Source organism: Kwoniella newhampshirensis, chromosome 9, assembly GCF_039105145.1.
Source record: "Kwoniella newhampshirensis strain CBS 13917 chromosome 9, whole genome shotgun sequence".
Lineage (NCBI taxonomy): Eukaryota > Fungi > Basidiomycota > Tremellomycetes > Tremellales > Cryptococcaceae > Kwoniella > Kwoniella newhampshirensis.
The window spans coordinates 351,897-379,881 of record NC_089963.1 but is presented as its reverse complement, the minus strand read 5'-3'; the positions used below and the strand labels follow the sequence as shown (position 1 = coordinate 379,881).

The 27,985-nt window shown below is 51.5% G+C and overlaps 9 protein-coding genes across 9 annotated transcripts; 4 read left to right on the top strand and 5 right to left on the bottom strand.

Moving 5' to 3' along the window:
- Nucleotides 1-255: 255 nt before the first annotated feature.
- IAR55_004836 (uncharacterized protein) lies at nucleotides 256-3,337 on the bottom strand (the record flags this gene model as incomplete). The annotated part of the gene is made up of 3 exons (XM_066947931.1): nucleotides 256-633; nucleotides 698-1,919; nucleotides 1,974-3,337. The coding sequence occupies 3 exons, from the start codon at nucleotides 3,335-3,337 to the stop codon at nucleotides 256-258; spliced, it is 2,964 nt and encodes a 987-aa protein (XP_066801390.1).
- A 6,642-nt stretch (nucleotides 3,338-9,979) lies between these two features.
- IAR55_004835 (rRNA-processing protein CGR1) lies at nucleotides 9,980-10,700 on the bottom strand (the record flags this gene model as incomplete). The annotated part of the gene is made up of 3 exons (XM_066947930.1): nucleotides 9,980-10,012; nucleotides 10,120-10,225; nucleotides 10,462-10,700. 3 exons carry the CDS (start codon nucleotides 10,698-10,700, stop codon nucleotides 9,980-9,982), a joined length of 378 nt encoding a protein of 125 aa, XP_066801389.1.
- Nucleotides 10,701-11,168: 468 nt separating this feature from the next.
- IAR55_004834 (uncharacterized protein) lies at nucleotides 11,169-13,166 on the top strand (the record flags this gene model as incomplete). The annotated part of the gene is made up of 4 exons (XM_066947929.1): nucleotides 11,169-11,263; nucleotides 11,341-12,436; nucleotides 12,504-12,670; nucleotides 12,731-13,166. The coding sequence occupies 4 exons, from the start codon at nucleotides 11,169-11,171 to the stop codon at nucleotides 13,164-13,166; spliced, it is 1,794 nt and encodes a 597-aa protein (XP_066801388.1).
- Nucleotides 13,167-13,341: 175 nt separating this feature from the next.
- IAR55_004833 (uncharacterized protein) lies at nucleotides 13,342-13,895 on the bottom strand (the record flags this gene model as incomplete). The annotated part of the gene is made up of 2 exons (XM_066947928.1): nucleotides 13,342-13,514; nucleotides 13,676-13,895. 2 exons carry the CDS (start codon nucleotides 13,893-13,895, stop codon nucleotides 13,342-13,344), a joined length of 393 nt encoding a protein of 130 aa, XP_066801387.1.
- A 533-nt stretch (nucleotides 13,896-14,428) lies between these two features.
- Nucleotides 14,429-16,217, top strand: IAR55_004832 (uncharacterized protein; the record flags this gene model as incomplete). The annotated part of the gene is made up of 7 exons (XM_066947927.1): nucleotides 14,429-14,956; nucleotides 15,032-15,171; nucleotides 15,243-15,467; nucleotides 15,531-15,645; nucleotides 15,705-15,808; nucleotides 15,863-16,006; nucleotides 16,058-16,217. The coding sequence occupies 7 exons, from the start codon at nucleotides 14,429-14,431 to the stop codon at nucleotides 16,215-16,217; spliced, it is 1,416 nt and encodes a 471-aa protein (XP_066801386.1).
- A 1,473-nt stretch (nucleotides 16,218-17,690) lies between these two features.
- Nucleotides 17,691-19,011, top strand: IAR55_004831 (uncharacterized protein; the record flags this gene model as incomplete). Its single annotated transcript, XM_066947926.1, has 7 exons — nucleotides 17,691-17,857; nucleotides 17,999-18,029; nucleotides 18,167-18,206; nucleotides 18,297-18,379; nucleotides 18,497-18,600; nucleotides 18,699-18,816; nucleotides 18,907-19,011. The coding sequence occupies 7 exons, from the start codon at nucleotides 17,691-17,693 to the stop codon at nucleotides 19,009-19,011; spliced, it is 648 nt and encodes a 215-aa protein (XP_066801385.1).
- A 269-nt stretch (nucleotides 19,012-19,280) lies between these two features.
- On the bottom strand, nucleotides 19,281-22,368 carry IAR55_004830 (uncharacterized protein; the record flags this gene model as incomplete). The annotated part of the gene is made up of 11 exons (XM_066947925.1): nucleotides 19,281-19,490; nucleotides 19,633-20,371; nucleotides 20,425-20,630; nucleotides 20,686-20,718; nucleotides 20,781-20,859; nucleotides 20,917-21,027; nucleotides 21,123-21,388; nucleotides 21,443-21,561; nucleotides 21,620-21,812; nucleotides 21,865-22,046; nucleotides 22,104-22,368. 11 exons carry the CDS (start codon nucleotides 22,366-22,368, stop codon nucleotides 19,281-19,283), a joined length of 2,403 nt encoding a protein of 800 aa, XP_066801384.1.
- Nucleotides 22,369-22,915: 547 nt separating this feature from the next.
- On the top strand, nucleotides 22,916-24,960 carry IAR55_004829 (asparagine-tRNA ligase; the record flags this gene model as incomplete). The annotated part of the gene is made up of 5 exons (XM_066947924.1): nucleotides 22,916-23,036; nucleotides 23,097-23,809; nucleotides 23,863-24,185; nucleotides 24,244-24,325; nucleotides 24,382-24,960. The coding sequence occupies 5 exons, from the start codon at nucleotides 22,916-22,918 to the stop codon at nucleotides 24,958-24,960; spliced, it is 1,818 nt and encodes a 605-aa protein (XP_066801383.1).
- An 84-nt stretch (nucleotides 24,961-25,044) lies between these two features.
- On the bottom strand, nucleotides 25,045-27,801 carry IAR55_004828 (uncharacterized protein; the record flags this gene model as incomplete). Its single annotated transcript, XM_066947923.1, has 7 exons — nucleotides 25,045-25,084; nucleotides 25,150-25,348; nucleotides 25,405-26,646; nucleotides 26,692-26,934; nucleotides 26,985-27,357; nucleotides 27,431-27,558; nucleotides 27,630-27,801. The coding sequence occupies 7 exons, from the start codon at nucleotides 27,799-27,801 to the stop codon at nucleotides 25,045-25,047; spliced, it is 2,397 nt and encodes a 798-aa protein (XP_066801382.1).
- Between the last annotated feature and the right edge of the window lie 184 nt (nucleotides 27,802-27,985).

The following is a 27,985-nucleotide window of genomic DNA, read 5'->3' as shown; positions in this document are numbered from 1 at the left end:
GTAAAGAGACATTAGAGAAGAAGTAACAAAAATTGGGTTTCGGACATGTGGGGACTCGATGCAGTCTATAGTATGGGACGAGTAACAGACGGCAAATAAGGGGAAAATTGCAGGGTGGGACTGAAAAGGTGAATGTGACAGGGTGTAGGAACAGATGGGGCAAAATGGATCTGGAAAAGAAGAAAGGATTTGGGAAAGAGGGACGCAATTGCTAGAAGGACTCGATCGGAAAATGAGGTCTGAGCCGTTGTTGACCTACTTCGCCGCCGTGAGCGAAGGAGAGGCGGCGTTGCTGTGAATCTGCTGAGCCCAAGCTCGCGCATCTGAAGGATTGGCGTGGAATCCAACAGTGTACTGAGCGCCATGGTGTGGTGCAGTGGACGTCACGGGTTGCTGCGAGGCCGGCTTTGGTGTGGTGCTTGCGCTCGTGTTCGAATGTCCGGTAGCGCTAAATGCATCATGAGTTGAAGCGTACTGCTTCGTCGGTGTCGAATTTGATCCACTTGTGGTGAAGAACGGGAATCCCCCAGGAGAACTTTGGCCTGACGCGGGTACGTATGATGATCGACTGTAGACGGGATCAATCTCGTTCGGGGTCATCCGTGGTGATTGAAAGAAACAGAACTTGTCCAGCTACATACGTTTCCATCAGCCTGTATTTGCAAGGAGCTCACGGGCTATCTGATACTGAACTCACAAATTCCTGGTAGCTGCCACTGGTGAAAGACTTGTGATCGTTCGGATGACCGGTCCGCCCGCGAGCTTCGGGCTCGACATTGATTTCCAGGCTTGACAAGTCCAGAGGCGAGTCTGCACTGATTGTCTCCACCGGAGAGGATTCGCCAGTAGAAGCGGAAGGAGAAGGGGACATTGGCACCGCTGGTAGTCCCGAATGAATAGGAGTAGGAGGGGAAGAGAGATTCGAAGAAGGTGGAGTCATGAGACCATTCTCATTGTCTTCCGCTTCTTGCACGAGCTTGCGAAGATCTCCGGTCGATCGCTTGAGAGTAAGGGGTCGATGGGCAGGTGAAGAAGTAGAAGCGTCGCTGATCTCGGGGGTGAATTCGGGTGATCTCGAGCCACGTGCAACGGGAGTCGAATCGCCATCGAAAACGTCTCCTCCTTCCTCGCTCTTCACCATCGCTTGCGCAAATGAGTCCCAGTTGCTCGGTTGGCCGTTCCAGCTGCTACGTCTCTCGTGACCCATATCTTGGGAAGGTGACAGCGTAGCGTAATTACCTCCCACAAGGTTCATACTTGTCCTGCGAGTGTTCTCCAAAACAGATTCATGCTTTGAATCCAGCGATGTCGCCAGCAGGGGGATCTCAAAGGTCCCGTCTTTGGGAGGTGATTGAGGTGGAGATGGGGCGCAGTACTTGGCCAATGAGAGGTGCGTATGGGCGGAAGGGGGAGCAGGAGGTTTGAAACGGTTCGGAGGAGGCGTTTGCGCGGGAGAATCCGGTCGAGAGATTGGTTGATCGGCGACACGCTGCGCGAGCTTCGGGAAGATCCAATCCTTGGGTCCGCCAACTTTCGCAGTCTCGGAGACACCAAAGGCCGCTCGGATTTGGGAGGAGGGGGGAGGTACGCTCGTGTTGCGCAGACCGGGCAGAGGATTCGAGATAGATGGTTCATTGAGGCGCAGGAAATGACCACCAAGCGAAGCTGGTCCAGATACCCGATTGACTCGTCGGGGAGCAGACCGTCTGAACGTAAAGCTGTAGTTCATGCCATCATTAGAATCCCACCAATCGCTGCCCTCGACTGAATAATGCAAGCAGAGCAGCAGTTGTCTCTCCTCGAGCTTGCGCTTGTAGTCCTCAAGCTTGATGGCGAAGCTGAATCTATCCCATCCTTCGTCACCGCTCGTAGCCGCAGGTATATGACAGACATGTGTTCCGGACACCTCAGAGACCGTTCTAAACGGGTTGTCAGCATCGGCCCTCGATGTATGCAAGAAAGAATCGACTCACTGCCAATGATCCAAGGTAAATCTGACCGCAACCCATTTTCGGAAAGCGAGGTTCCTGACGATAGCCGAACCTCTCAACGTAAGCTGACCGGATCCATTTTGCAGCTCCACCCTTTCCAAGACGATGTTCTCTCCTTCCAAACTACCTCGAGCGTCCGGCGAGAAATCCGTTCGCTTCCTAGGTATTCTGCTTCCCACATCCATCTGAAGTTGTCCGGCCTCGTCTGCCGCCCGAGCAGCTGCATTCTTCCTTGTTCTGAATTGGACAAAGTCCGAAGCATCTGTGTCGTTTTCAGTCTCGGTCTCTGAAGGCAGCGCATTGTCGGGATCCGCAGCTTTGCCGACGGCTGTGACTTTTTGTTCTCGTAAAAACAGCACGACGCTCTCGAGCGCCTTGGCGTCACCTTCACTAGTGTCAGCAAAGCGCACACTCTTCGACCGCTCCTCCCCAAACGGCCGTGAATCCTGTCCCTCTTCGGTGGGGGAATTATAGTCCGCTTGTCGTGTAAGGTCGGGAGTTGACATTGATCGTTGCTTCAAGGAAGGTTTTACTACTTCTCCTGACTTTTTACGTATCATGCTTGCAGTAGGGCGGAGAAGATTGGGCGAGGGCACACTTCCACCTATGATGTCTTGGTTGAGTGCAGATGTGGATGCTGAGGTAGGTATAGGAATCTGCAAAGATCCTGTCGTCCCTTGACCGCCGCGAAGGTGGCCGGCAGATCCTCGGCGAGCGGAGAACAGTGTAGGGCGTGTGTGGGGAGACAGCGGGTTGGTTGTCGGAGTTGCTCGGGGAGGGGGCTTGAAGTGGGGGTCGAAAGTAGGAAAGGGGACGGAATGTTCACCGTTCTTCATCGGACCACTGACGTCCACGTCATGCGAAGAGCGACCATCCGGTGTCGCTGGGAGAGCAATGACTACGCTGGAGGTCGAGCTCATGGCCTCCTTCTCGCCTTGGTGATGAACAAACCTCTTGGAAGAAGGGCTGCCATTGAATTTAAGACCAAGTGTTGATGAGCTCTCAGCGGGAGGCAAACCTGATACTCCAGGCGCACCACCGCTTGAGCTAGGGGATCTCCTCGGTAGACCCTCCATGGGCCTTGATATCGGGAATAGTTGATGTGTTGCACTGACATGCCGGGACATGTTGGGTGACATGGTACGACGAGGAGTGGAAGAGGCGGATGGGTTAGATGAGCTACGGCGAGGTATGCCAGGCATGGGTCCAGTAGCATGACTAGGGCCCGAATAGACATCTTCGATGTGTGTTGGGGGTGTCGAGTGGCCCTTGCGCCATCCGTGATGCTGCTGTTCCTTTGAAGGAGATTGCAGTGGCGAGGGTGTGATGGGTTCAGTGTACGGCATGATGGGACGATGTATACCGGTCTACAGATGGGCGAAAATACGATCGTTAGCCTTCATCCGCTTACGGGCTTGATGACCACAAAATAGCTCTTTTGTAGTAGTCCAGAAGGGAAAAGACAGTGTCAATGGAAGGGAGAGTACTGTACTCCGGAGAAGGTCTGATCGACTGGAACGGTCTTGTGTATCACTGGAGTGGCAATCCTCTTCATCCGAAGCTGGGTTTTCGGATGGAGATGGAGGTAACAGTGGTGAATGGAAGAGGCAAACTTTGAAGTATGTTCGAAAACGGATCCGCTTTTGAAGGACGGATCAACATGACGAGGACACAGGAGAAGACCCCTTACGGGGCAAGAGAAAGGAGCCACGAATGATCAAGCTTTTGCTGACCACACCTGCTGCGGAGTGGACGAAGAAAGGAAGCGACATAAAAGAGTCTAACTGAAAAATCGAGAAGAAATCGTGAAGTTGACCATCTCCAGAAGCGCGAATGGACCGGACAAGGGTCTCATGGTAGGTTCCGACACCCTCGAAGCTGTGGAACGATTGAGCATGAATGCACTCACGAGACGATGCTTCCAAGTAATTTGATCAATCGCCACCGAACACGTCGTGTATCGTTCTGAAGGAGTGTGACGACATCCGTTCGATCGTTGCAGACGTCCAGACGTTGAGGCAGTCGAGAGGAAGCGGATCGTAAACGTCAAGAAGTCGCGAAATGGTAAATTATGCGTTGATATAGTGAGGGAATTTTGTTGAATGATAGGGAAAAGAGAAGAAAGTCAAAAGTTGATCAGCTCTTCTCTTCTATCTGTAATTGAACGAGACGCGAAGGAATACATGACGTCGTCGGTCAAGAGACGAACAGTGCGTCCGTGAACATGAACACTGTACACAACAAACGACAACACACAGACATACAGAAACACAGGGGCATGTCATCAAGACTTGTCCCTGAGTCCCAAAGGTTATCAATGAAACAAGCTGGAAGGACGGCACGGATCCTCCCGTTGCCGGTCTCCATTTTCAGCGTTCTCGAGCGAGCGGAGGCCCTTCGCAAAACAAGTGATCACCCGCTCTCCGACCGCCAAAGAAGAAGATAACAGGCGCAAGTCGATATCAATTCGGCGAGGAGTGTAGTCATCCACTTACATCAAGGGGAATCGACCGGTCAAGCCTTCAGAGGCCAGGTCACTTGGAACAAAGCTGCGCAAGGAGGAAACGGAGTATGAGTGTTAGGTCAACCAACGAGCCACGATAGGTGGGGAGGAAGAGGCAGGAGGCAGCGCGAAACAGCACGGGCTGGAGGTGTTGTTGAGCCCGTCCGGGCGATGAAACGTAGGATAAGAAACGAATGATTGATGGGGATAGGTACAGTGCCAATTAAAGCGAGTAGCGTTTTGATTTCGGTTAATCTGAAGAGATAGGGTATTGGTCTTTTCGATGATGGAAGTGATATGAAGTGAGATGTACGAGCAGGTGCAAGTCAAGTGTATCGAAGGATGAAAAGCCAGAATGTACAATTGGGAGAAGGCAGATGAGGCTCAATGCAATTGAAACGCGAGACGAGGAAGGGGGAGTAAACCATACCTTGTGCCGAGTCACAAGTCCACAAGTAGGTTCGTTGGGGAAGAAAGGGGTGAAGAGTGTGACCGTAGCCCGAGCTTCAGACTGACAATCGAAACGGAAGAAAGAACATTGACACTCACCTCCTTTGCTTCCTCTGTACACTGCGACCCTTCCTATAAGTTACAACCCACTCCCCGTGACCAGCTACCGGCGGATGTCTGACTTGTGACTCTTTTCCTTGCTCCTGTCCACAATCGATTGCTTGATTGCTTTGCTCACTCGTGTGTATCACGTCGACCGGGATCGAATTACGTTCCAGAGGTTTTGAATTTAGATCGCGACGTGGCGTGAGTTGATTGCGAGACAGAAGATGTGCGTCGTGTTTGATTGAATTGAATGTCGAACTTGGAATCAATCAATCCCTCCTTTTTGCCTGCTTTCTCAATCCTTGCTGTCGCTCTTCTTTTGATAGCAATCTTTGCCCAATTTCCTCGTCACGCACTGTGGACGTATCCCGGTACGACCTGCAAGATAGAATGAGCGGGCGAGTGCAGATGTCGATGACAACGACGTCCGTTTTATCCGTTTATCGAGTATTTGTATTTCATTGACGGCCGTTCAGTACGGTTCACCTGTGTAGTCCTGCTAGAGATGAACCGATATCGAAGCGATCGAGGTCGAAATGAATGTCGATGAGAGAAGTACGGAGATGTCAAGCACAGGTAGAATGGCTCACGAGTCGTTGAAAAGGTAGGTATGACCAACCTAATCCAAAGATCCCAACGACGTTTCCTCTTTTCCTCCTCTGACTATGTCGACCCGCAGCACCGCAACGCACCGATATACTCGTTTCGGATGTCGTAATCGATCCGTTTTTTTCTTGGGTCTTGCCAAGCAGTGAGAAGCGCGCGAAAACAATTGATGTGGGGAAGAGTTGTAGTGTGTGATGAGGATGTGTGGGGTGGAAAGGAGACGTGTCTATCGTTTTGTGTTATTCTTTCTTTCGGGTGGGGGAGAACGTGTGGATGTTTGGGTTTCGTACGCCGAGCCGTGTTCCTTTTCTCACACTATAACTTTATAGCTCTCAATATCTCCTTTTCCTTTTCTTCGTCTGCCTATGCGCACTCGCAGTGGTTTTCTATACGATGTGAAGGGCGAGTGTTCCGTTGTTGCCACCCAAGCGATTCGGCGGTAGCGTGGAGCGACGTGTTGTCGTGAAGACGGATGATAATGACCAAAGGACGAAACGTAGTCTTGCTTAAGCTTGTCTGCTTTGGACCTCTTTTGCCCTTTTCTTCTCTTGCATTAGCCTCCGAGAAGGGCCCGTCCCGAGAGATAAGGTCGAGTGGGTATATGTGATGGAAGAGATCGGCGCCCGATGTATATATAGTCCAAGACGACGAATGTCGAAAGAAAAAAGGATCCAAGTGGTTGACCACGCCGAAGGAGTCGTTGTCTCCCGAACGACCGACCGACTTGGTTTGAATCCGCGGCCTTCGGACCAAAACGAAAGATTTAAGGTCAGTTTGGACAGGGACAACACAAGTACGAAGAAAGATGTAACAAGGCAGAGAGGAGGACGAGACGTGGGAAAGTTTACGAAAAAAAGACACGATCGGTCCTAGCCGGTTGGTTGTGAGAGGACGAGGAGAGAGCGGACTTTTTGTATTCTTCTCTTACTGCGGACGCAGAAGACTGCAGAGGACGTTTCGGTGGGACGACACTGTGACGCCCTCCCTTTTTGACTTGCGACAAAGAGATCTCACTGCTCACCTGATCTATCTTATGGGGATAATGAAGAAAGAACTCGTGATGGTGCCTTTCGAAGTGAACACTAAGTGAAATGGACGTTCCGAGACGATGGACGATGGTTTCGTTTTCGTGTGGGGCAGCTCTACAGGGGTGAGGGGTTCATCTATGGGGTTCGCTTGGAGATGAATGACGCGAGTCGCTGCGCAATAGAAACGAATAAAGACAGATAGCTACCTGGTCGTCAACTCCGAACAGGATCGAGAACAGAAAGAGAGGGGTCTGTACAGAGTGAGGTGGATGCGGGTATGGTCTACCACGTACGTATTTTTCATTCCTCGATGTTGCCGCACGGTGCCATGGATCTGTCGCGTTTGGTGAAGCCGTAATAGCCAACTTGACAGGTAGCGCCGTGATGAAATTTCCCTTGATCCGGCAAGTAATATTCAACTCCTTGGTTCTCCGATCATACAACTCATGTGAGGCCCAAGACACACATCACGCATGCACGCATGCAGACATATGACGGGCGGAATGCAGCTGCACCTCACCTTCCAAAGCGGACATGATTGTAGCTGACTCTGCGACGCAAAGAGAGAGAGAGACCTTCTCCGTCGTCCGCTGTCCGAGAGACGCCACCAGACGAGAACCTGAAATTGCAATGACTGGTATGGCCCAACGGGGTAATGACGACAAACTCAAAATCAAGGATCTTTTCAGGGCACACTACTCGCATTGGATTTGGCGGTACCGGTACCATCAGTCCGAATCACGAGTGATTGATTGATCGAATAAGTGATTTGCATGCGGTTTATGGTTCTTTCACTTGCTGCCACAGAACGCAAGGTGAAATTCTGCATCGCATCTTCTAGATCATGAGCTAGTCGGACGGAAAAGTCCATCTCCAAAATGGATCTGGAGGGTCAGTCCAGTACGTGGTGCCTTACATTCCACGTCCCCCAAGATCGGGGCAACAATCCCTCTGTGCCTCCGACTGGCAAATGGCGATCCAAGCGATTGGGGATGAGAGTCGCACTTCCGGATCGCGCGACTGCTAGAGAATTGTGGTGCTGCGTTTTGGACCTTTGGAACCGATAGGAAAACGAGATCATGCGAGATGGGCGGGATGCATCATACCGAGACATCTTCATTTACTCGTGTCGAGTCCTGTTTGAGGTCTCACGTTCAAGGGTCAAGGAGTCACTAGTTCACGCGATTCTGTGCGGTAGGTGACCTGTAAACCTGAATGAAGTACGGGCACATACATGTATTGCGGAGGACGAGCAGCATTCTGTCCGGTACAGGATCTCGACACGACACAACCCGCCACCCACCGGCGAGGCTAACGAGACTGATGGCACCGTCTAGACACTTGGCTATGCCGAGGGACACTGTAATGTAGCGCACCGTTCGATACGTCTGAGAGTTCATGGTCCCGACCTTCGATGACCGCGAACCAATTCCTAGACTTCCCAGATGATGGACAAAGGTACGCGCCCAGAACAAGATCTCACAAAATAGACTTTTGTTCTCTTCCGTTCCGCTACGAAATCCGCACCGTCGCTCTCAACGGAAAGGAAAGAGACCTGTCTATGTTCGTCTTACACCCACCCATGTCGTCGGATACCGAATATCGGACCGTGACCCACCGAAAAAACTGAGGATTTTCGAACCACTTCAAGCGACCATCGGCTGGAATTCACACGCGGCATCGGTGATGAGAAAGGCATGCAACGGCGGTAGTCCCGATGAGAACGGAGCCGGGGCGACTATAGGCTGCTTCGGCGTATCATGGCTACATCCAACCTTTCAGTAAGATTGACTGATCTGCGGATTACGGGAAGAACGAGACTTGGCATTGTGCCTCCCTGTCGTATTCTTCTCGGTGCTCCGAGTTAGCATTCCGACCTTTCCCCCCCTCCCTCCCAGTTGCCCGTGCCAATGTATAGCTAACCAATGAAGATTTGGCATCGACTGTGATAGGAGGGCGGTTGACGGCGGCAATGCACTCCCTTCCTGACTCTTCACAGCCGTTGACTAATATTATGCGATGCGACGTCCCGATCGGAAGAATATACGACGCGGTCTGTGCGGGTAGAAGCGAGTCGGAACACATCATCCTGAGACTTATAGTTGAGGAAAGTCGGATTTATGAAGATAACAACATATCATAATCTCCTTGTCTCCTCTCTGACATCCCGGACCACGGCGTTTGTAACATGGATCAACTCGGATCTTGACCATCATAGACGGCCGGTCTACGGGACGATGGGATCTATTTCTCACCGCAAGTCACGATCGTCTCGCTCAACGCTCAGTCCGGAGCCAAGCAACGAGTTTCACCAGTCCGAAGCTGGTCCGGGAGGTCGGTGAAACGTCGGCTTACCTTGGTATTCCGGGATGATGATACTCCTCCTTCCGGGCCAACCACCGAATTCGCGTCAAGCTCGTCAAAAGAAGAAGGGACGGACCTGATCCCTCGGATGTACAGTACGGGTACTGCATCGTTGATCATCCAACAACGCATCCTTGTTCAGACCGAGAGCGTCGATAGGCTGACGTTGGGTCGTCTGTTGACGGGTCGGGCTCTCCAGAGTGATCCCGCGGGCCTGAGACCTTGACAAGTGATTGGGGTCTGTTCGATCTTTCTGCACTTTTGGCGTCTGTAGATGAATATCCGACCACTAACCACATACTGAGGGGTATTTGCACCCCGATGTAATCATAATCAAAGAGGTCAATCCAACCATGGGCCTGGAACATGAACATGAACGCGGATGATAGCCAGATCCGGACCACCAGTACGGCCGTGTTGTAGGCATTCAGGCAAAGATCTGACCGATTTCAATCCTTTCCATCCGTGTTCCGACGCCAGTGGATCGAGTCGCAATGTAACGTATTGTCACCTCGCGAAAAGTGGTTTCCCTCGAGTGGACGACCTCCGTGTTCCAGCCTTGAGGAAAGGACTATTTACCTTGGCGAGATAGTCATCACCTTTGTGATGAATTCACATCGGTCGAGATGTCAGTGGCAAGAGTGTTAGCTGCGAGGATTAGTGCTAGACCTAGCAGAGTCCTGGTCGAAATGTTTTTCACGACCGTGTCGCATCCCCATATCGCACGTTGAAATGAGGTCTTCATCTTGGCTGATGACGACAAAATTCCATCAGCGGATCCTCGATCCGCAACATTGACCCCAGTATACATTCTGGACACAGATCGTCGCGATGCATAATATACATTGATCGTATATGTGGTCGTATGATTTGGAATGGAAGGCCGGCCGTTGAAGCAAAAAAAGGTGAACGAGAACAAAGGTGATGTACGATCATCCGTTGATCTTCTTTGATCTGCCTTGTCGCTAAGGATGAAAGCCAATCGATCAGCCTTTGCTCAACGAAGCAACGAATGCTCTCGAAGCGAGCCGACGAGATCACATTGTAGGTGTTGGAGGGAGATCAGACGTACCTTCTTCATCCTCTGGAGCTTCTTGGCTGACATCTTGGCCTTCATCTCTTCCATCCTTATTCTTTCTGCTTGTCGTTCTCTTCGTTCCTTGATGATGTTCACTTTGCTGGAGGAGGGGTGAGATGCTCAGCGACGTCAATGCACCCAACGGGCATGTCAAAGGCAAAGGGGGAAAGACAGCAAAGAGAAAATTGTAAGGACGAGAGACAGACAGAGAAGGTGACAGAGAAACGTGTCAAGATATAAGCATGAAAGCATGATCAGAGTCACGTCCCTCCCCGCATCGCTTCGTCGCTCGATCTCCCATAGGTCATTGACCCAAGCATCCTCTCAACCACTCACCGTTGCCTCTCCGCCTCTTTATCATCCTTCAGCTCCCTCTCCACAGCCTTCGCCGCCTCCTTCTTCTTCTCCTGCTCCATCCTCTTCTCGAACGGAGTCTTGATCTCCGCGCTCAGATAACTCCGCTTCACCGCCGTCTTGTCGGATTTATGGGCTTTGCCGGGTGTCCTACCCATTCGGGAAGGTGCTACCGAAACCACGACGGGGGTTGTGGATGATGAGGGTGTAGGGTCGGACATCTCTCACGTATTGGTTGATGCTAACCGGAGACAGGTGTTCGTTTGATGACGAAAGAGTGACAGATACAGCGCGAAGCGAAACATCTGAGCGAATGGGAGATATCAAAAGCTGGAATGAGACACGGAGATCTTTCCCATCTCCATTCGATCCTCTTCCCATGTATGGTGCCTTTGTAATGTTCATGTTCCATCATGTTCAGGGAAACGCGTCTCTGAACAAGCCACTCTTGATCGCTCATCACTCAACGTTACCTATGTCTTGGTCCTTTCATCAATCTCTCCATCTGTCTGCGTTCACATCTAATCCCATTCGCTTTCGTTCTTTGTAAGGACCTCGCCCTTCGGATCGTCTTGTCTTTCCCATCCGCTGCCTTCATACCTTGCCGTGTAAGGTCTTCTTGTCTTCTGTTAACAAATCGGCTGGACCGACAAGCAAAGAAAGCATAACAATCATTCAGTTTCTGTATCATGTCCACATCGGTGCAGAGCACTCCAAGGAAAAGAAAGGCAAGAACCAGCGATGAGGGGACTCCTAGAACGGTGAAAGGGAACGGGCGGTCTGGGTCAGTTGGCTGATATCCTGGAAATTCTTGCAGTACAAATATAGATCATGACTGACATTGTACGATCAACCTCTCAGACCTCCCACGCCCAACCCTCCTTTTGCGCCGTTCCCTACTCCTCCCTCTTCTCGAAATCGAAGAGCGAAGCTTGTCGAACCGGTCTTTGAGCGAGATGATCTGCTGTCTCCGCCCGTTTCTCGACCCTTCACTAGCACCGACAACCTTCCGCCACATCTCCGGACATTGCTCAACCAACACCGTTCTTTCAACCTTGCTCTGTCCCTACACATCGCAACCCATCCCCCAGTCCTTCCACCTCATCCACCTTCGACGACGAGTGTCAAGCTTCCCAACCTGACCAATTTCTTGTCGATCAAGGAGACCGTCGAGCGAACTTCTGGTAGACGTTTCGGAGCGCAGGAACTTGCCCGATTAGCATGGGTGTGGACCTGGGATGGAAAGGCTCTTCCTGACGAGAGAGCTATTTCGGAAAAGAACAAACAGGCCATGATGGATGAAGATAATCCTTTCCTCGTGCCTGCTACTCCTGCTCTTGGATCCGGGGAGATCTCAGGTCTCAGTTACTTGATAACACCGACTCGGACATTGGACCCATCGACTGGAAGAAGAGTCTACACACATGGTCTGGGAATCGAGTTGGAGTTGCGAGTCGGAGAGACGAGACAGATCCTACATGGAGGTGCGGAAGGTGGAATCGGAAACAAAGGACAAGGGGGCGGTATGGGCGCTGTTGGGAGATGGAATACTGCAGGAGAAATCAGAGAGGATGTGTTCAGAGATCGACTGGAGAGATGGGTAGAATTGAATGGCGGATACGAAGCACCGCCAAAATCCATCTTACCCACGCCTACGACCTCCGAAAACTCTTCCAGATCGTCTATCCCTCCTATTCCTCTTCTCCCTCTCCCTCATCTCCCATCATCAACCCTCTTACCGGCCGCCAACCTCTTCTCCGCCTTGTCGTCACCTTCCTCCTCATCTTCTGTATCACTGACACCGAAAAAGCTGCATTCGACCCCGTCCGGCAGCTCGGGCAAGACAGCTGGCCTGTCTGATCCCTTCGAGTTGGATGATAAGGACAGAGATGTCACAAAAGGCAAAGTGATACGGCCGGGATCGGTCGAGGAAAGAAGACAAGCTATGATGGACAGGGTGAGTCGTTGTCTTTCTTGCGGGGTGCGGGCCCATACTGAATTAGTACCCGTGTTTTTGGTGACAGATCAAAGCCCGATCCGGTGCTGGGAAGGACTCGCTAGCTACACTCGGCTCATCACCCGGCAGTCTCATGAAGCGAGGTGGGAACTTGTCTGCCGCCGGACAACAGGAAGAGCTGAAGAGACGGAGTACCTTGAGCCGACTGGAAGGCGTAGCTGAGGGTGTCTGGATGTGAGTCCAGCTGATTGGACTTGGGAACAGCTGCAGGAGCCAAGCTGACTACGTTTCCAGGATGTTTTCCGCACCTTCACCTGGTCCAAGCACATTACCAACCGCTCCTCGAGGTCGAAGAAAAGCGATCCCGATGTCAGAAGTTGCCGATGTCATCGTGAAATCGTCGAAAACGCCAATCTCAACAGCCGAAGCACAATCATCGCTACAACTACTCACTGAACTGTGTCCGTTCTTCCTGACTTGCAAGAATGTTGGGCGACAAGAATGGTTGGAGATGCCTTCGGCGACGCTGGCAGCGGCTCCGCCTTCACCAGGATCAGGGAGCGTATCAGTACCGGGTTTAGGAGTGGCATTGCCCGTTTCACCATCTACGCCGGGAGGAAGAGGGAAGGTCGAACTTGCTGGACCGGCCAGTCCGGGGAGGGTCAGACGGCAGGGTGGATTGAGAGAAGTGAGGGAGAAGATCAGGCGGGAACTTGATAGGGATTTCTGAAGGTGACGTCGTAGAGTAGTCTTGATCATTACATGTATAGACTTGCATATTGGAAAGCATGCCAATCAGGATTGGTCTCACCCGGATCGGTATTTGCAACGATCGGTATCTAGTCTTCACATGCGGGGTATCTGTTCGTCGCCACCTGTCAAGTCCAGCGTTGTGCGGAGTCATATCACTTGATTGGTGTCGGTGGTGTCGGTCTATCCACCATCGTGACTCCTATCAGAGACTTCTGATCTCCTTCCTTCACATTGTCCTGTAAGACTTTACGATCGAGCATCAACCCCGCGAGGCCCACGACACCGAGGACTAGGCCGAAGGCGATACGTGTGTTTCCCGATAGTGCTGTGTGGAGTCACAGGCCGGGGTGTCAGCGTCGTGATGTGATTCAGTTGGGATGAAGGGTGGGTATGGGGGAAAGGAGCAATTGGCGATGAATGAAGGAGCGAAATCAGGGCTGGATGAAAGGACATGAGTGGGCTGAGAAGAGCGAGAAGCCAACATACATAAATACGATTGGAACAACGATCTGCTCCTCACGTTGTCCGGTATAGGTGTCGACCTTGGCCGGACGACTCTCCGAGGCGTGGTTGTACCAGTCGGTGGAAAGAGAGGACGTCGATCAGGTCGTGAGGACGATGAACGGGGAGACAAGGCTGAGGACGAGGATGAGGAAGGGGAAGGGGAAGCGGATGCGGACGAGGATGGTGGGAGACGGTCTGACATCGTACGAGTATGATGATATATGAATGCTTGGCCTGAAGAGCTGATATGTCTGTCTACCAGCTAGAAAGAGCGACGATCCCTCCATAGGATCCATAGTGAGAGATCTCAATGCAGCAGGAACGTCCTTTGCGCAAGGAAAGAGATGCGCGGAGATATCGTTCATGTCCGACTGATCCACGTGCAACCGGTCAATTAGAATGCTGTGTGTGTAATGTAGCGTGCCTGAAGAAGAGAGCGGTTGGTTACCGGGCACAGCCTTCTTGGCATCCTTCGACATCATCTCTCCTCCCCTTATCTCGGGATCCGGTCTTTCTTACCTGACTCACTGTTCTCTGACACTTTGCCACTCGATCTTGCAGTTGAATACATGGAAACTGCATCGCATCTCATCCCATCCGAATTGTATATAGTGCAACCACCCCATTGCTTTGATCTTGACAACTCTCCCATCACAGCACATCACATCGCAACTCTTCGTTCTCATCTTGTCACATCCCCGCGAAGACCAACACACACACATATATATATACACAATGTACAATCAACAATACTCGAATGGCTACGGCGCACCTCCACCACCTCCTCCTCAACAACAAGGGGGATGGGGTCAACCGCCTCCTCAGAACTATCAAGGTGGATACCAAGGTGTACCTCCGCCTCAACAACAATGGAATGCACCTCCACCCTCTCAACCGCCGTATGGTGATCAAACACCATATGGCGCACCTCAACAACCTCCTTACGGGGGTCATTCTCCTCAGCCTCCTTATGGCGCACCTCCACCTCATCAACAACCATACGGCGCACCATCTCCACAACCGCCTTACGGTGCTCCGCCATCGCAGACGGGGTATGGCGCTCCTCCCCCTCCCCAGCCAGCATACGGAGGTCAATCACAAACAGCTTACGGTGCACCTCCTGCTCCCGCTCCTGGTTCTGGTGCTGGCGGAGCAATGTTTTTAGGCGTACCAATCCCCGCTCCACCACCTGCTGTACCGGTCAGTCAATTGGCTGGATATAACCCCCAGTTCGACGCCGAGCGAATTCGGAAGGCTACCAAGGTATGTACAGTGGTTCTCTTTATGATTGCGGTCATCATGCTGTGGGAAGCTAATCATGTGTGTGACTGTTTCCAGGGCTTCGGGACGGACGAAAGAGCTATCATTGATACACTCTCCCCTCTGGATCCCTTCCAGATGGACGTTCTTGCCAGGACGTATGAACAGATGGTCGGAAGAACCCTCCAAAAGACTCTCGAGAAAGAGCTGTCCAGCTGGTAAGTGCAGCCGATTTCTTGCAATGTTATCCCGTACTTCGACTGGTTCTCCAGGCTGATCCGAGTCACAGGCTCGAATATACTCTCGTTTTACTATCTCTCGGTCCCTTAGGAGGCGATATCTACCTCCTCCACAGAGCATGCAACGGAGCGGGGACTCACGAGGATCTGCTCAACGAGGTCCTGCTGGGACGATCCAACCAGGAGATCTTTTACCTACGAGAAGGGTACAAACGTGTCTACGGGAAGGATCTGCAAGCAGTCGTCAGGGGCGAACTCAGCATGAAGACCGAGCGGTGAGTTGATTCGTCTCATCCTGCTTGACCATGACCATTCACTGACGTAGCTTGGGCGTGCAGAATGTTCAACATGGCCTTGTCGGGCCAGAGAGACGAAGCGCCTTCCGTCAATCAGCAGCTTGTTCAGCAGGATGTGGAGACGCTTTTCCGAGCTGGGCCAGGCAAGGTCGGCACGGTGAGCCAGAAACAATCATGCTCTGCTCTGGAAACTGATTCTGGCCACCTGCCTGACAGGACGAGATAGCCATCTGCGGTATCCTCCTCTCCAGATCAGATGCTCATATCCAAGCAATCGCGCAAGCTTTCCCACAAAGACATCGTGTTTCGCTCTCCCAGATGTGAGTCGGACCACTTGTCTCTTGACTTGGCAGTAACACTGACAAGTGATGCAGGATCCAAAACGAGTTCTCGGGTCACATGCGTGACGGACTTTTCTACATCGCTCGAGCAGCGGAAGGAGACGGCAGAGGTGTAGTAAGGGATGCCGAGCTGCTCGAAGCTGCCATGAGAGGTATGGGTACAAAGGATGAGCGAATGTGAGCCTCCCCTTCCTTCGCCATGGACAAGCTGACGATTGTGTCTTGTAGGATCTATCGAATCGTCAGGAACCACTGGAACCGAACACGATTTGCGGCTATCAAGAACCAGTATCAGGCTCTGTACAGAAAGACATTGAAAAGAGCTGTCGAAGGTGAGACGACTGGGAAGTACGAGAAGGCTTTGGTGGGAATCATTGAGGAGAACTAAGGCTGTCTGGAAGTGAAAGGCTGCAAAGAAGTGGGGGATCTAGACGAAGATTCGATGATTTCGAAACGATATATAGTATATTCAAAAGTGATTGGGCTTTGTGAAAGAAGAAGGCCGCAAAAGGATGTATAAGTGCCGACTGCTACCAAGCTCAACAATTGAGGAGTGTGTTCTCCAAGAGTTCGTCGGCCGATCTTCCCACAATTGAGTCGTGATGCTGTGCATGTTATACAGATGATAATACAGTCTTTCAACGCGATCGTCTTCACACTCAGGGTTCAGAGATTGCACGATCGTCGACATTATGTTGTGTTTCTCTTCTTTCTTCTCCTCGACTATGTCAAGACAGTAAGGGTCAGCCATGCCTCTCATTCGGCTCCCAGCCTATAGGATACTGTACAGCTCACCTTGACCAACACTACCTATCTCCTCCGCTTAGAAGACGGGAACGAGCGCACTGCTCAATCCTGATCTGACGAAAGCGACACCGAGGACGAAGATAGTGGTTGCCCGAAGGATACTGCGGACAAGAGGGAGAAGTGTAAGCTGGATATTCCGGATCATCCATATACCCATATCTTGGCATCGAAGTTGGATTGGTGGTTCTCGTAGTGTCATGGTGGACTGGGGGAGGTGGCGATGGCTGTCATGCACAGTTGGGTCTTATTTGGACAACGTATCTGCAGTCGTGGAGGAGGGGACACGGTTGCGTCCTTTCACTTGTAAGATCTCCCCGAGCTGACAAGCCTCGAGATGTCATTGTCCCTCGTGGTCTCCCCTCTCCTGGCTTTCCATCTTCACACCAATTTTTCCCCCTCCCCCCCCCCTCTCGGCGTTTTCCTTTTCTCGAACGTATCCCCGCATCCTTATCCCATCACACCTCTCCGGATCCCAATTTACATCCCATGTAACCTGATATCTTCCTCATCGACGCTCGCATCACCACACCACACCGACACTTCTCCAGCCTTGCCACTCCCACTCCCAGCCCATCTCAAGATCGAAGACGCAGACCTGTTCCTCGACTCACTTCAAGTTGCCTTCTCTGTGGGCGGGGTTGACAATTTGATCTCTCCAGATGGCGACGAGGGGGTTGGAAGGTTGCGATCCCGCCGGACCGAGATATTGAGGGGCTGCCATTGTATTGGAGTACTGCGGGGATTCGCAGCGAGTAATGAGATGAAGATGAGCTGAACAGTTAGAGAGTGATGGGAAATATGTATGTACTTGTATAGTTGTCTGTCGAAAGAAAGAAAGACGGTGGTCGAAGAAGATGATGAACTCGGTGAATTGGGAGAAAAGATGAATGTGGCACTTTCTTGCCACTCGCAGCTCAGTAGCAATCATTCACCCCTCCACTCATCCGGTCCACCTCTCAGAATGGTTACAATTACGGGTATTCTTCCTGCAAATCAACATCTTTCAGTCAAGTTCGCCGTCAAATATCTCTGAAGTCAAACTACCATCACCACCATGTCATGCTCACACGAAGCCCATGGTCACGATCACGATCACAACCACTCACATGACGCTCCGCTCGAATCGTCACCTCTTGATTCGCTCTACTCCCAAATCGATACGCCGAACGTCACCGCGTTGAATGCAGAAGGAGGAGGAGAGAATGGACAGAGGGTGATCAAGTGAGTGGAAAATCCTTGCGAAGAGTGGCTACCACGGTCCAGGCGACGAGGCTATGGTCCAGTCGGTGTCGCGTTCCAGATCAGCTAAATGCACGTGATGCGACGGAGAGGATGATGGTTGATCAATGTGGTCGGTTGCAGGAGCTGGGAGATGAGAGATGACGAGAGTCTTGTGAGTGACTTAGGCCTCTGTTCCATTCCCATATGTCGAAGCCTGAGTCCCGTTTGTGAACTCTACTCCCTATGAGGTCTAGCGCCTGTCTCTTCGTTGCTTTCAAGCCTCTCATGTTTGTACTAACTCAATATCAGTGGTGCGAATCCGACGTCGACGACGAACTCATCATCAAAAGTGAGCGATGCCCAGACTTCACCTCAGACGGCGATCATCCGAGCGAATGATCATGTGATGTCTCAATCGCTGACCAACCCATCCCCGCAGTACCATTCACTTCATCTGTCTCATTACGCTCGATCACGCTCAAAGCGGGGCCGTCAGGTCGGACACCCCGTGAGATGCATCTTGTAGGTTGTTCCACCCATCCGGCTGTGCTGAATTCCCGCATCCTCGCGTGGAAAGGTTACAGCCATTCCTTTTTGATGACATGATCTCCCATACTGACTCCCAGACAATTGGTACAGTTTCGAGATCAACCAGGATTAGACTTTTCCGACGCTTCTTCATCCACACCGACTCAGGCGTTCGACGTGGTTCCCGTTCGAGAGGGAGTGGAATATCAAGTCAAGTGAGTCCTATCCCGTGTCCGACACCTTACCGCAGACATGGGAATTCGGTCGCGATGTCGGACAACTAACGCTTACGATCCTCGCATTTACGAAATAGAGCAGCAAAATTCAATGGTCTCACTTCACTCACGCTCTTCTTCCCTGGTAATTCGTCTGGTGGAGATGAAGAGACTACCCGGATATACTATGTCGGGTTGAGAGGGACTTTCCAATCTGTACGTCTGATCATCCCTACAGTCAGCTGTCATCATCCTATCCCAAAGGTGATGAGAGCTGTAGCTGATAGCTTGTGGCATAACATATAGCTCCCTAATCGACCCGGTGTGATCGTCTATGAATCGGCGGCTAGACCGACAGATCATAAAGTCGATGGAGCCACTTCTGGCCAGACTTTCCGACCGGGCTACTAGGGTGTATCCACGAAGCATGTCTGGACAATTAAGCAAAAGTCGACAGGTCGACAGAGGAGGATGACACCACTTCGAGTCCCTAAGGGAGAGACATATCCATCTTGTACATAATCATCAATGCATGATCTGCTAAATCATCCAGCGTTGTATAGCTACAGCAATATCAACAGTACCAATGTCCTTTTTGTCAACTACGAAAGTACTCCCTCCCTCCCTTCTCACTACTGATATCGTCCCGTCATCAACTTTAGACACTAAAAACTCATACTCTACAATTGCTCTTCTAATACATTATCCGGCTCCTCCACGATCCCCTTGGCTCTAGCACCTTCTCCAGCTCCCAGGTCAAAAGGCCGCCCAAGAGCAGCTGCTGAACTTCGTCTCCTGTCTGCCACAACAGCTTGTTCTTGTACCATCTCGTCTTCGGCATTCTTCTTGATCTCCTCTAAATCATCTCCACCTGCATGTTCCTTGTCCGCCTGCCCAGGAAGAAGATCACAAGAGGTCAGCTCAGCGTCGCGGTATTTCCGACGAATATGCTGGTAAACGACGACCCCCACGTGTCGTGCTAGGCGGCAGAAAGTAGACGTCGGAGAAAGATTGAGAGAAACAACAACTCACCTTCGTACCCATTCTCATCCACCATCCCATACCCATACTCTTCCCTTTCTTACCATCGACACTTTCTCCCACTTTCCTCGCCAATTCCTCGTCCCATATACTCACCACGCTACACATCGGTGGTCTCTCTCCACTCTTCACCCAACTCATATCCCTAGGTAGATATCCTTCTCGTTCCGCTTTTATCCTGTCTGACTTTCGAATTTCTCGCCATCTGTCCAGACTCGACGAATACTTTTCGTCCCATACAGCTCTTTTTGCTAACCATTTTTGGATAGCTCCTCCTCCATGGACTTGTCCGATCTGTTCTCTCAAGGCTGGATCTAACGCTGGTACCGCTTCGATAGCTTCGAAAGGTCGTATTCGTCCATGGGTGGAGACTCGTTCCGCAACGATCGTTGTCTCCCCTACAAGGGGTTCGGAACCTCTCACGGTGACAATACCCTTGATTGGACCGGGGTCGTCCGCAGAATCAGCGAGCGTAGATGCTGTTTCGCCTGAATCTGAAGATGCTTCAGATTCCACATCTCCCAGGTCTACTTCTTCCTGATTCGCTTCGACCCCAGCGGAAGAGGTGATGATGGGTTGTGTGAGATCGATACTCGAGGTGGCAGTACTTGATGCTCTGGAGGGGTTTGAGCTGACCAAAGTGCTGGAACCACGAGAAGGATGCTTGTGGGAGTGATGTAGTTTACGTTCGATAGCTTTTTGTGCTGCTGTGAAAGCCCAGATGTTGAAGCTATGAAGTGAGGTCAGAGGATGACTTTTCATTTCGGGACCCTGACAACTCACTTGGCACAAGCACGATACATGTACTTGGAGCTCCTCGTCCAACTCAAAGTCGGCACGACATGACAGCATCCTTCGTAAATCTGTAAATGGACCTTTGTAGGTTTATACTTATCGACCATGGCCGCTTGGTCAGGATATTGAGAAAGTGTCGTGGACGATGGGCGGTATGTTGTTGGTGCTGCCGCCTTGTGTGCGAGATACACGATCTAGCACAGTTTCTGGTTAGTCGATTGCCCCATTTGGCAAAGGGTTGAGGCTCACTTCGTCTCGCAGCAGTTCACCTCCGCCTCCCAGCTTCAGCGGCAAGTCGGTCAGCATCAGTCCAGGACTGCAAGATTCGGATCGATTCGGCTCACTATCAACAGCGGGCACAGTCCACCCAACGAGCCAAGATTGACTGGTGACACCAAAGGATGTGTCAAGAGGTTGTTCGGACTGGACAAAGCTTCCATTAGTATGCATATCCCACGGTCATACTAGGATAGAGCTCACCAATACATCTGAATCTGCTCGTCAAAGTGCTGCTCCGTTCCGTCCGGCATAGTCACAGTGATCCCGTCACCCGGCAAGGGCGGCCATGCGCAACTTGGCTTGTAGTGAAATCTATCGTCCCCGATCAGTCAAAGCCGGTTAGGCGATGGCAAACAGGCATGGAGCCGTCATGCTAGTCGCAAAATCGGGACTGAAGTTGTACTTACCCGCTTGAAGGTATGAAGTCATCTCCGTCCCACCCGCTGATACTTGGCATACTGTGTGTCAGATCTACCCAAGGACTGATTAGACTCGCTCCAGCCGGCATCGGTAGACCCATTTCTCGAATGATGACGAGGAGAGAGATGACCATCCCTGCACCTGCAGAGTCACCCATGAGAATGACACTGGTAGGTAGGATTGGCTCATGCGCTCCTGGGGGCGGGGATATGAGGTAAAGGTATGCTGCCAGGGAGTCCAAGATCCCGCATGGCTGATGAGGGAAATGTGAGCGATCATGCACACGACAGACAGTAAGTTGACTCACGAAGGGGTATTGTGGTGATAATCTGTAGGCTGGGGAGAAGGCTCTTGCTCCAGCTTTCCTAGCATGACGTTGGACCTGATATCGATGTGTCTCGAGCGAAGAGAAGAAGAAAGCGCCACCTAATCAGGAACGATCTAAGCCATAAATCTCCGTAGCAGGGTCAGGCATCAAACGTACCATGGATATACAGGATGACTCGATCAACTGCGACATCTGCACCTGTACTGTCCTTGACGTTTCCCACTGTTGCAGCTCGGCGAGGGAGATACTTCCAGGGGTCTATTCCAGCAGTCGTCGGACTAGGAGCGGCAGTGGGAAGTTCAGGCGACGCCGTCTTTTCTGCAGTCCGCTTGATGTAGTCTTTTTGCATCTGGAGACTCCTTGGTCAGCTACATCTCGAATTGAACGCTGCCACGGCTGACCTCTATCCATTCCCCTTCGAGTGGCTTGCCTCTAACCTTCCACCATTTGTCACCTCCGACGAGCTTCAATCCACCCCCTTGCTCTCCTTGTGGCCCATATTTGGAAAGATGTTTGGTGAGTATATCCTCTGCCTCACGTATACTGGAGTCGGGTATGGCCACCACTTCCTTCCTTACCCAATCTGACAACGAATCAGCTGCATAGCCAAACGACATTCAACAAACCATGCGGGACTCACGAGGTGTAGGCACCCAATTCGCTGTGAAAGCTTGCACTTCCTCGACACCATGATGACTTGCGAACTCCAAGAACCTCCTGACCACCTTCAACCCTTCTTCATAGCTCAATTGATCCTCTGGTCCTCCTCCGGGTCCACCTTCCTCCAGCGATTTCTTGCTCACTGATTTTCGTTTCCGTCTCGCGAGGATATGTGAGAAAAAGGTGGAGATGACTGTGGGCGTTGTGGCTATGGCTACGGAGGGAGTGCCATAGCCGTTGGTCATGTTGAATAATGATGATCCTGGACGGGGAGTGTACGAGAATGTGTCAATCAGCAGTAGTAACAAGGAGAAGGCATGCCAACCAGCCGCCGTTTCAACATTATCTTTTGTAGTATGTTGTCGTGATTTTTATTGTGTTATTATTGATTACAACTGAAACTGTAATCCTCGTCGTTGGTACATACGTCATGAAATCACCAACAATGCTGATGATCGATGTGGAGTCTCCGCGAACGGGTTTCATGACGTGGATTAACAGCGACGGAGGGGAAAGGTCGCTTATCGCTTATCACCCGAATAACGAGGTGGTGAGAGGATACGCTCAAACGCACCTTTGGCTCGTTTCAACAAAGGTCAACCTCGACTCGAACACAACTCTTTCCCTCACTCTTTCCCTCACTCGTGTCTCGACAACACCACACCAATCCTTCCGAATTGAGCAAGTAGTCTTCCGATCAGATATATGTCAAGACCTTGACGAAGACTGAGAGGACACATCGCTTTCTATCAATACTAAATCCAAGTTAGCCCATCAAAGATGTCAACCAACATGTCCAACGCCTCCCAGCCTACCATCGTTGAGCAGGCTCAAGACGCCGCTTCCAAACTCGCCACAGCTGTCCAAGACACGCTCAGCTTGGGGACCAGCTCAGAAGACGCTGCCAAGTCCGGTGAGCTAGTTCTGTAAATCACACTGGCCGGTGAACTGAGCTGATGTCCACTTGCTGCAGGCCTTCCTGTCATTTACGTTGACGAGAAAGCAGGTTCTGACTCGACGGGAACTGGTGCTGAGCTCGCTCCATTTGCCACACCTCTTGCGGCCTATCAATCGCTCAGACCCACCCCTGCCTCCGACGCAACCCCCTCTGCTCTCGCTACCTTTCTGGTGAGGAAGCCCGACTCTGTCGAGCGTAACGAATGGGTCGAAATTTCCGCTTCGGCGAAGAAGAAGTTGGTCAAATCTATCGGTGGTTGGAGGAAATCTGAGGTGAAGCTCGCTGCTGAGGGTGAGAGATTGGAGAAGGAAAGGAAGGCCCAAGAAGAGAAGGACGCGCTCAGAAGGGAAGAGGCCAAGAGTGTTGTCCTTGTCGATGACCCCTCCAAGGAAGCTAAGAAGACAAAGATCTACGCCGTTCCCGAACTCATTGGGTCTCGTGTCCGAATACAAGGATGGGTTCACCGATTCCGACCTCAGAAAACCAACTACTTCCTCGTTGTCCGAGACGGTACCGCTATGCTCCAATGCATCCTCACAGGCGACTGTATCAAAACCCTTGACGCCCTTGATCTCACCACCGAAAGCACTGTCGAGGTCGTTGGAACTATCGAAAAAGTCAAGGAGGGTCAAACTGCTCCTGGTGGCGTTGAATTATTGGTCGATTACTGGAAGATCATCGGTCGAGCCCCTGGCGGTTCCGAGGCTTTCGAAGGTAGACTCCAACCTGTAAGCGTGTTTCGCCATTCGTCGGCTGTCGGCTTGAGCTGACATTTGCACAGGACACCGACGCCTCTATTAGAGCCGATCTCAGACATCTTGAACTTCGAGGAGAGATTGCTACTTCGGTCATGCGTGTTCGAGCTCTCTTATTGCGAGCCTTCCGAGATCGCTTCCACGCTCGAAGAATCACGGAAGTCACCCCTCCCTGTATGGTCCAGACTTCGGTTGAAGGTGGTTCCACCCTCTTCGAATTCGACTACTACGGGGCCCCCGCCTACCTCACTCAATCCAGTCAGCTCTACCTCGAGACAGTCTTGCCCAGTTTAGGAGACGTGTACTGTATTCAGGAGAGTTTCAGAGCTGAGAAGAGTTTGACCCGAAGGTCAGTCACCAATTTCTTTCGCTCAGCGACCTGTAATTGACTCGTGTTCTCTTCAAAGACATCTCTCCGAGTACACCCACCTTGAAGCCGAGTTGGTTTTCATCCAGTTCAAGGACTTGCTCGACCACCTCGAGAGCATGGTGAGTGACTTCGCCTTGAGCCATGCATGTTTCCGCTTTGCTGACATACATCATAGATCTGCGAGGTTGTCGATGTCCTCCTCGCCGATCCTGTCGCTTCCGAGATCATCAAAACCCTCAACCCTGACTTTGTGCCTCCCCAACGTCCCTTCATGCGACTCGACTACCGCGATGCCGTCAAGTATCTCAACGAGCACGGCATCACCAAAGAAGACGGCACCGACCACGTGATCGGCGATGACATTGCCGAAGCTGCGGAGCGAAAGATGACCGACCAGATCGGTCGACCCATCATGCTCATCCATTTCCCCAAACTCCTCAAAGCATTCTACATGCAGCCTTTGGCTTCTGCTCCCGATTTCACCGAGAGCGTGGATGTTCTCATGCCGGGTGTGGGAGAGGTGGTTGGTGGAAGTATGAGAATTACAGATTACGACACGTTGATGGCTGCCTACAAGAGGGAGGGTATCCCTTCGGAACCGTACTATTGGTTCACCGATCAGAGAAAGTACGGTACTACCGAACACGGTGGTTACGGATTGGGTGTCGAGCGATTCCTCGCTTGGTTGCTCAAACGATATACCGTCCGAGAGTGTTCGCTTTACCCCCGATGGATGGGTCGAGCTACCCCTTAGTTGGCGTGATAGAATGCTCCAGTACATCCTGACAACATGCATGTGATTACCATATAGATGCAACCATACTGTACGTCTTGTCTTTTAGACATCCGACTCTCCCACGACTACATCCAGCACAGGACTGCCCTCCGTCGTCAGCTTCACAACACTTTTGCTACGACTCCCACGGACATAGGTGCAACTCACCTCATCACGAAATCGACCTCGTCTCCTACACCTATCACCCTCAGCTTGTCCACTCTATGCACCCCTTCTCTCAACGCCATGAATCGTATCCGAGCAGACAGACTTGTGCCAGGTAGGAGCGGACCACATCTGATATCGTTTTCTAAGGGTATGAGTGCTGGTGCTGAGGCGATGTGTGAAGCCAAAGCAGATTTCAAGACTGTGAGGCAAAACATCACTTCAGCACTCTGGATGCGAGGACAACGCATAACTTACCTGGATCTTCTAATCCCCAATCCGGTTCATCATCTCTTCGTTTCCGTCTACGATCTAGAACCTCTCTCACTCTCACATCCCACCCTGATCCTTCGCGAGAAGGGATGCTGAGTCTGAATCTTCTCACCTCATCAGTTCGATTATGCACAAACACCTCAATCGAGAATGGTTCCAGAGGTTTGATGATCGTCGAGGTCGATCCTTCTCTTTGTGCTTGTGGAAGGAGTTTGACAGACATCAAGAGACCGTGTTCTGATGGTGCGAAGCGGGCAAGCGAAGCCACACGATTGTTTGAAGGTACATTCATGGCTTGACTGGGCATTAGTGGTCGATTTCTGGCTTGCATCTGAGCGTGCTCTCTATCCTTTTCGGCCGACACCAGACTCGCTAGACTGTATCGTTTGTCACCAACGATCGCATTCGGAGGAGCATAAAGGGTCTTTGAGAATCGGTTCTTGATCGGTTGCGCTTGTTTAGCTGACTGGGAAGCGTAGAAAGGCGCAAGGTCAAGAGAGCAATTCCACCGTGAATGGAACGTATGTGTTGGATATGCGAGACTCGTTCTGTCCTGCCCGTGGTATGGTCTGCCGATCACAGTGATAGACACAGGCCGTTGTTCGTCCCCTCGTCCTAAGCTGTTCGCGACCGCTTCTTCCACACCTTTCGAATTGACTTCGCGAACTGTCCGTGATGCTATCGAAACGGCATAGAGGAGATTATACTGCTCTATTGAACCAAGTCGCAAAGGAAAGACGTCACCTGCAGGCTGACAGACCAATTCCGTTGTTGCTTTGCCACCTTTGCCACCAACCTCGACGTTCACCTTTTCTACCTCGAACCCATTGCGGAGATCCGATTCCACGCTATTCTCAACCTCCACGCAGAGCACCACTCGCCGTTCCCCCTCAATTTCGTCGTCGTTTGCATCTTCGGAGCTGCGGGGTGGGAGCAGTTGAGGAAGGAACAGTGTCCGCATCCTGACTCGCAAGCCGGGTGCTAGTGATAGCACGCGACGATATGATTTGCGCAGAGTCGTTGAGATGGAGGGCAGTGCGGACGATGGGAGATGAGCTCGTTCACGATTCGGTCCAGAAGTCGATGATGTGGTAGAGGTGACGATCGAGGGTGCTGTGGAGGGTGTGATGGCAGAGACAGGTAAGGGAGATGTCATCGGAGCGGAGGGAAGAGCAAGATCTTGTCGTAATGACGGAGCGAGTCGGGTCGTTGGCATTGTCTCCTTATCTGAAGGTCGTCAGAAAAGGTAGTTGCGTCACCGAAGGGACTCACCTCCTACAAGACCGCCGAGAAGGTCGATCTCCTCCATCTGAGCCAGATCCTCACCGTCATCAAAGTCATACTCTTCCGGATCTGTTTCATCCGTTCGGATGGTTTCAGTACCGCTTCGGATGGAGACCGCGTCTAGACTGAGAGTTCCTCTGCGATGCGTTTTCGTATGAGTGGTCTGATCCCGAAGAGTGACCGATGCCGTAAGAGCTAGCAGGGGGTTCTGAATCGGACTTCGCACGTATGCTGCAGCGTTGGTCAACACGGGTAATTTGACCAGATCAAAATGTGCTCACCAACAGGCACTTCTCCCTGCCAGATCACTTCCCATCCTCCTTCACGTCTGAACACTCTCCTCCCCGAGCCACCACTTTTGCGTTCTTTTCCAACTTCCCACGGTCCTGATTGCTCCTCTACTGCACCTTCCCAGACCACCACGCCTTCCACATGCGCATATTGCTCTTCGCCCGAGCTCATGGCTGGAAAGGGATTCGGTGTCACTGGCGGTAGATGAGAGTCGCCTTCTGGTCCAGTGGCTGCTGTTGGAGGGAGATGGGAAGATGTTGGCGGAGCTAGAGTCGATGATGAAAGTGTGGACGGTGTGGGGGGTACCGGTCTCTTCTGATCTATAGGACCGAGTTGAGGAATGAAAGATGCTGTTATGGAGAGCTATACGACAAGAAAGGTGTCAGCAGGTCGAAGTCCTCGTGACTGTTCAGTTGAAAGGAGAAATTGGGCATACCTGTAATCTACCTAAAAATCGCAACATCTCTGAGGTTGGTTCCTTCGCATCAAGAGCCGGAGTACCGGGCACGTTTGCCAAGCTGTCATCCGAAAGACTCATGGCAACGAGATAAAACAGCTTTTCATCTATGGAATGCGATTCAATCATGATCAGTGTCATCCTAATGCGATGTTTCAAAAGAGGATTATGGACTTACCAAAGTAAGCCGTACTTCTAGAGGGGGCAGCTTGTACCCCTAGCCACCATTCTGGCAGTTGGTCATCTTCTGGATTAGGAGGGAAAGACGAGATCTCCGGAATGACGAGATCAATGGACGAGGCGTGAAAAAGAGCCTCGTAGTGCGTTGACGGGCTGAGTGGAGACGGCATTGTAGCGCTGATATGCTCGGACGAAGCGTCTCCTTTCAGCTTTCTCTTTGTTGGACCTGTTGATACAATCGGTGGTTGAAAATGTCATGACCAGAAGAACGAAGACAACGAAGTCGCGAGACAACGAAACAAGACGGTCAATGATTGACCACGTGGAAAGAATGCGGGGCTCCAACAGCGAAAC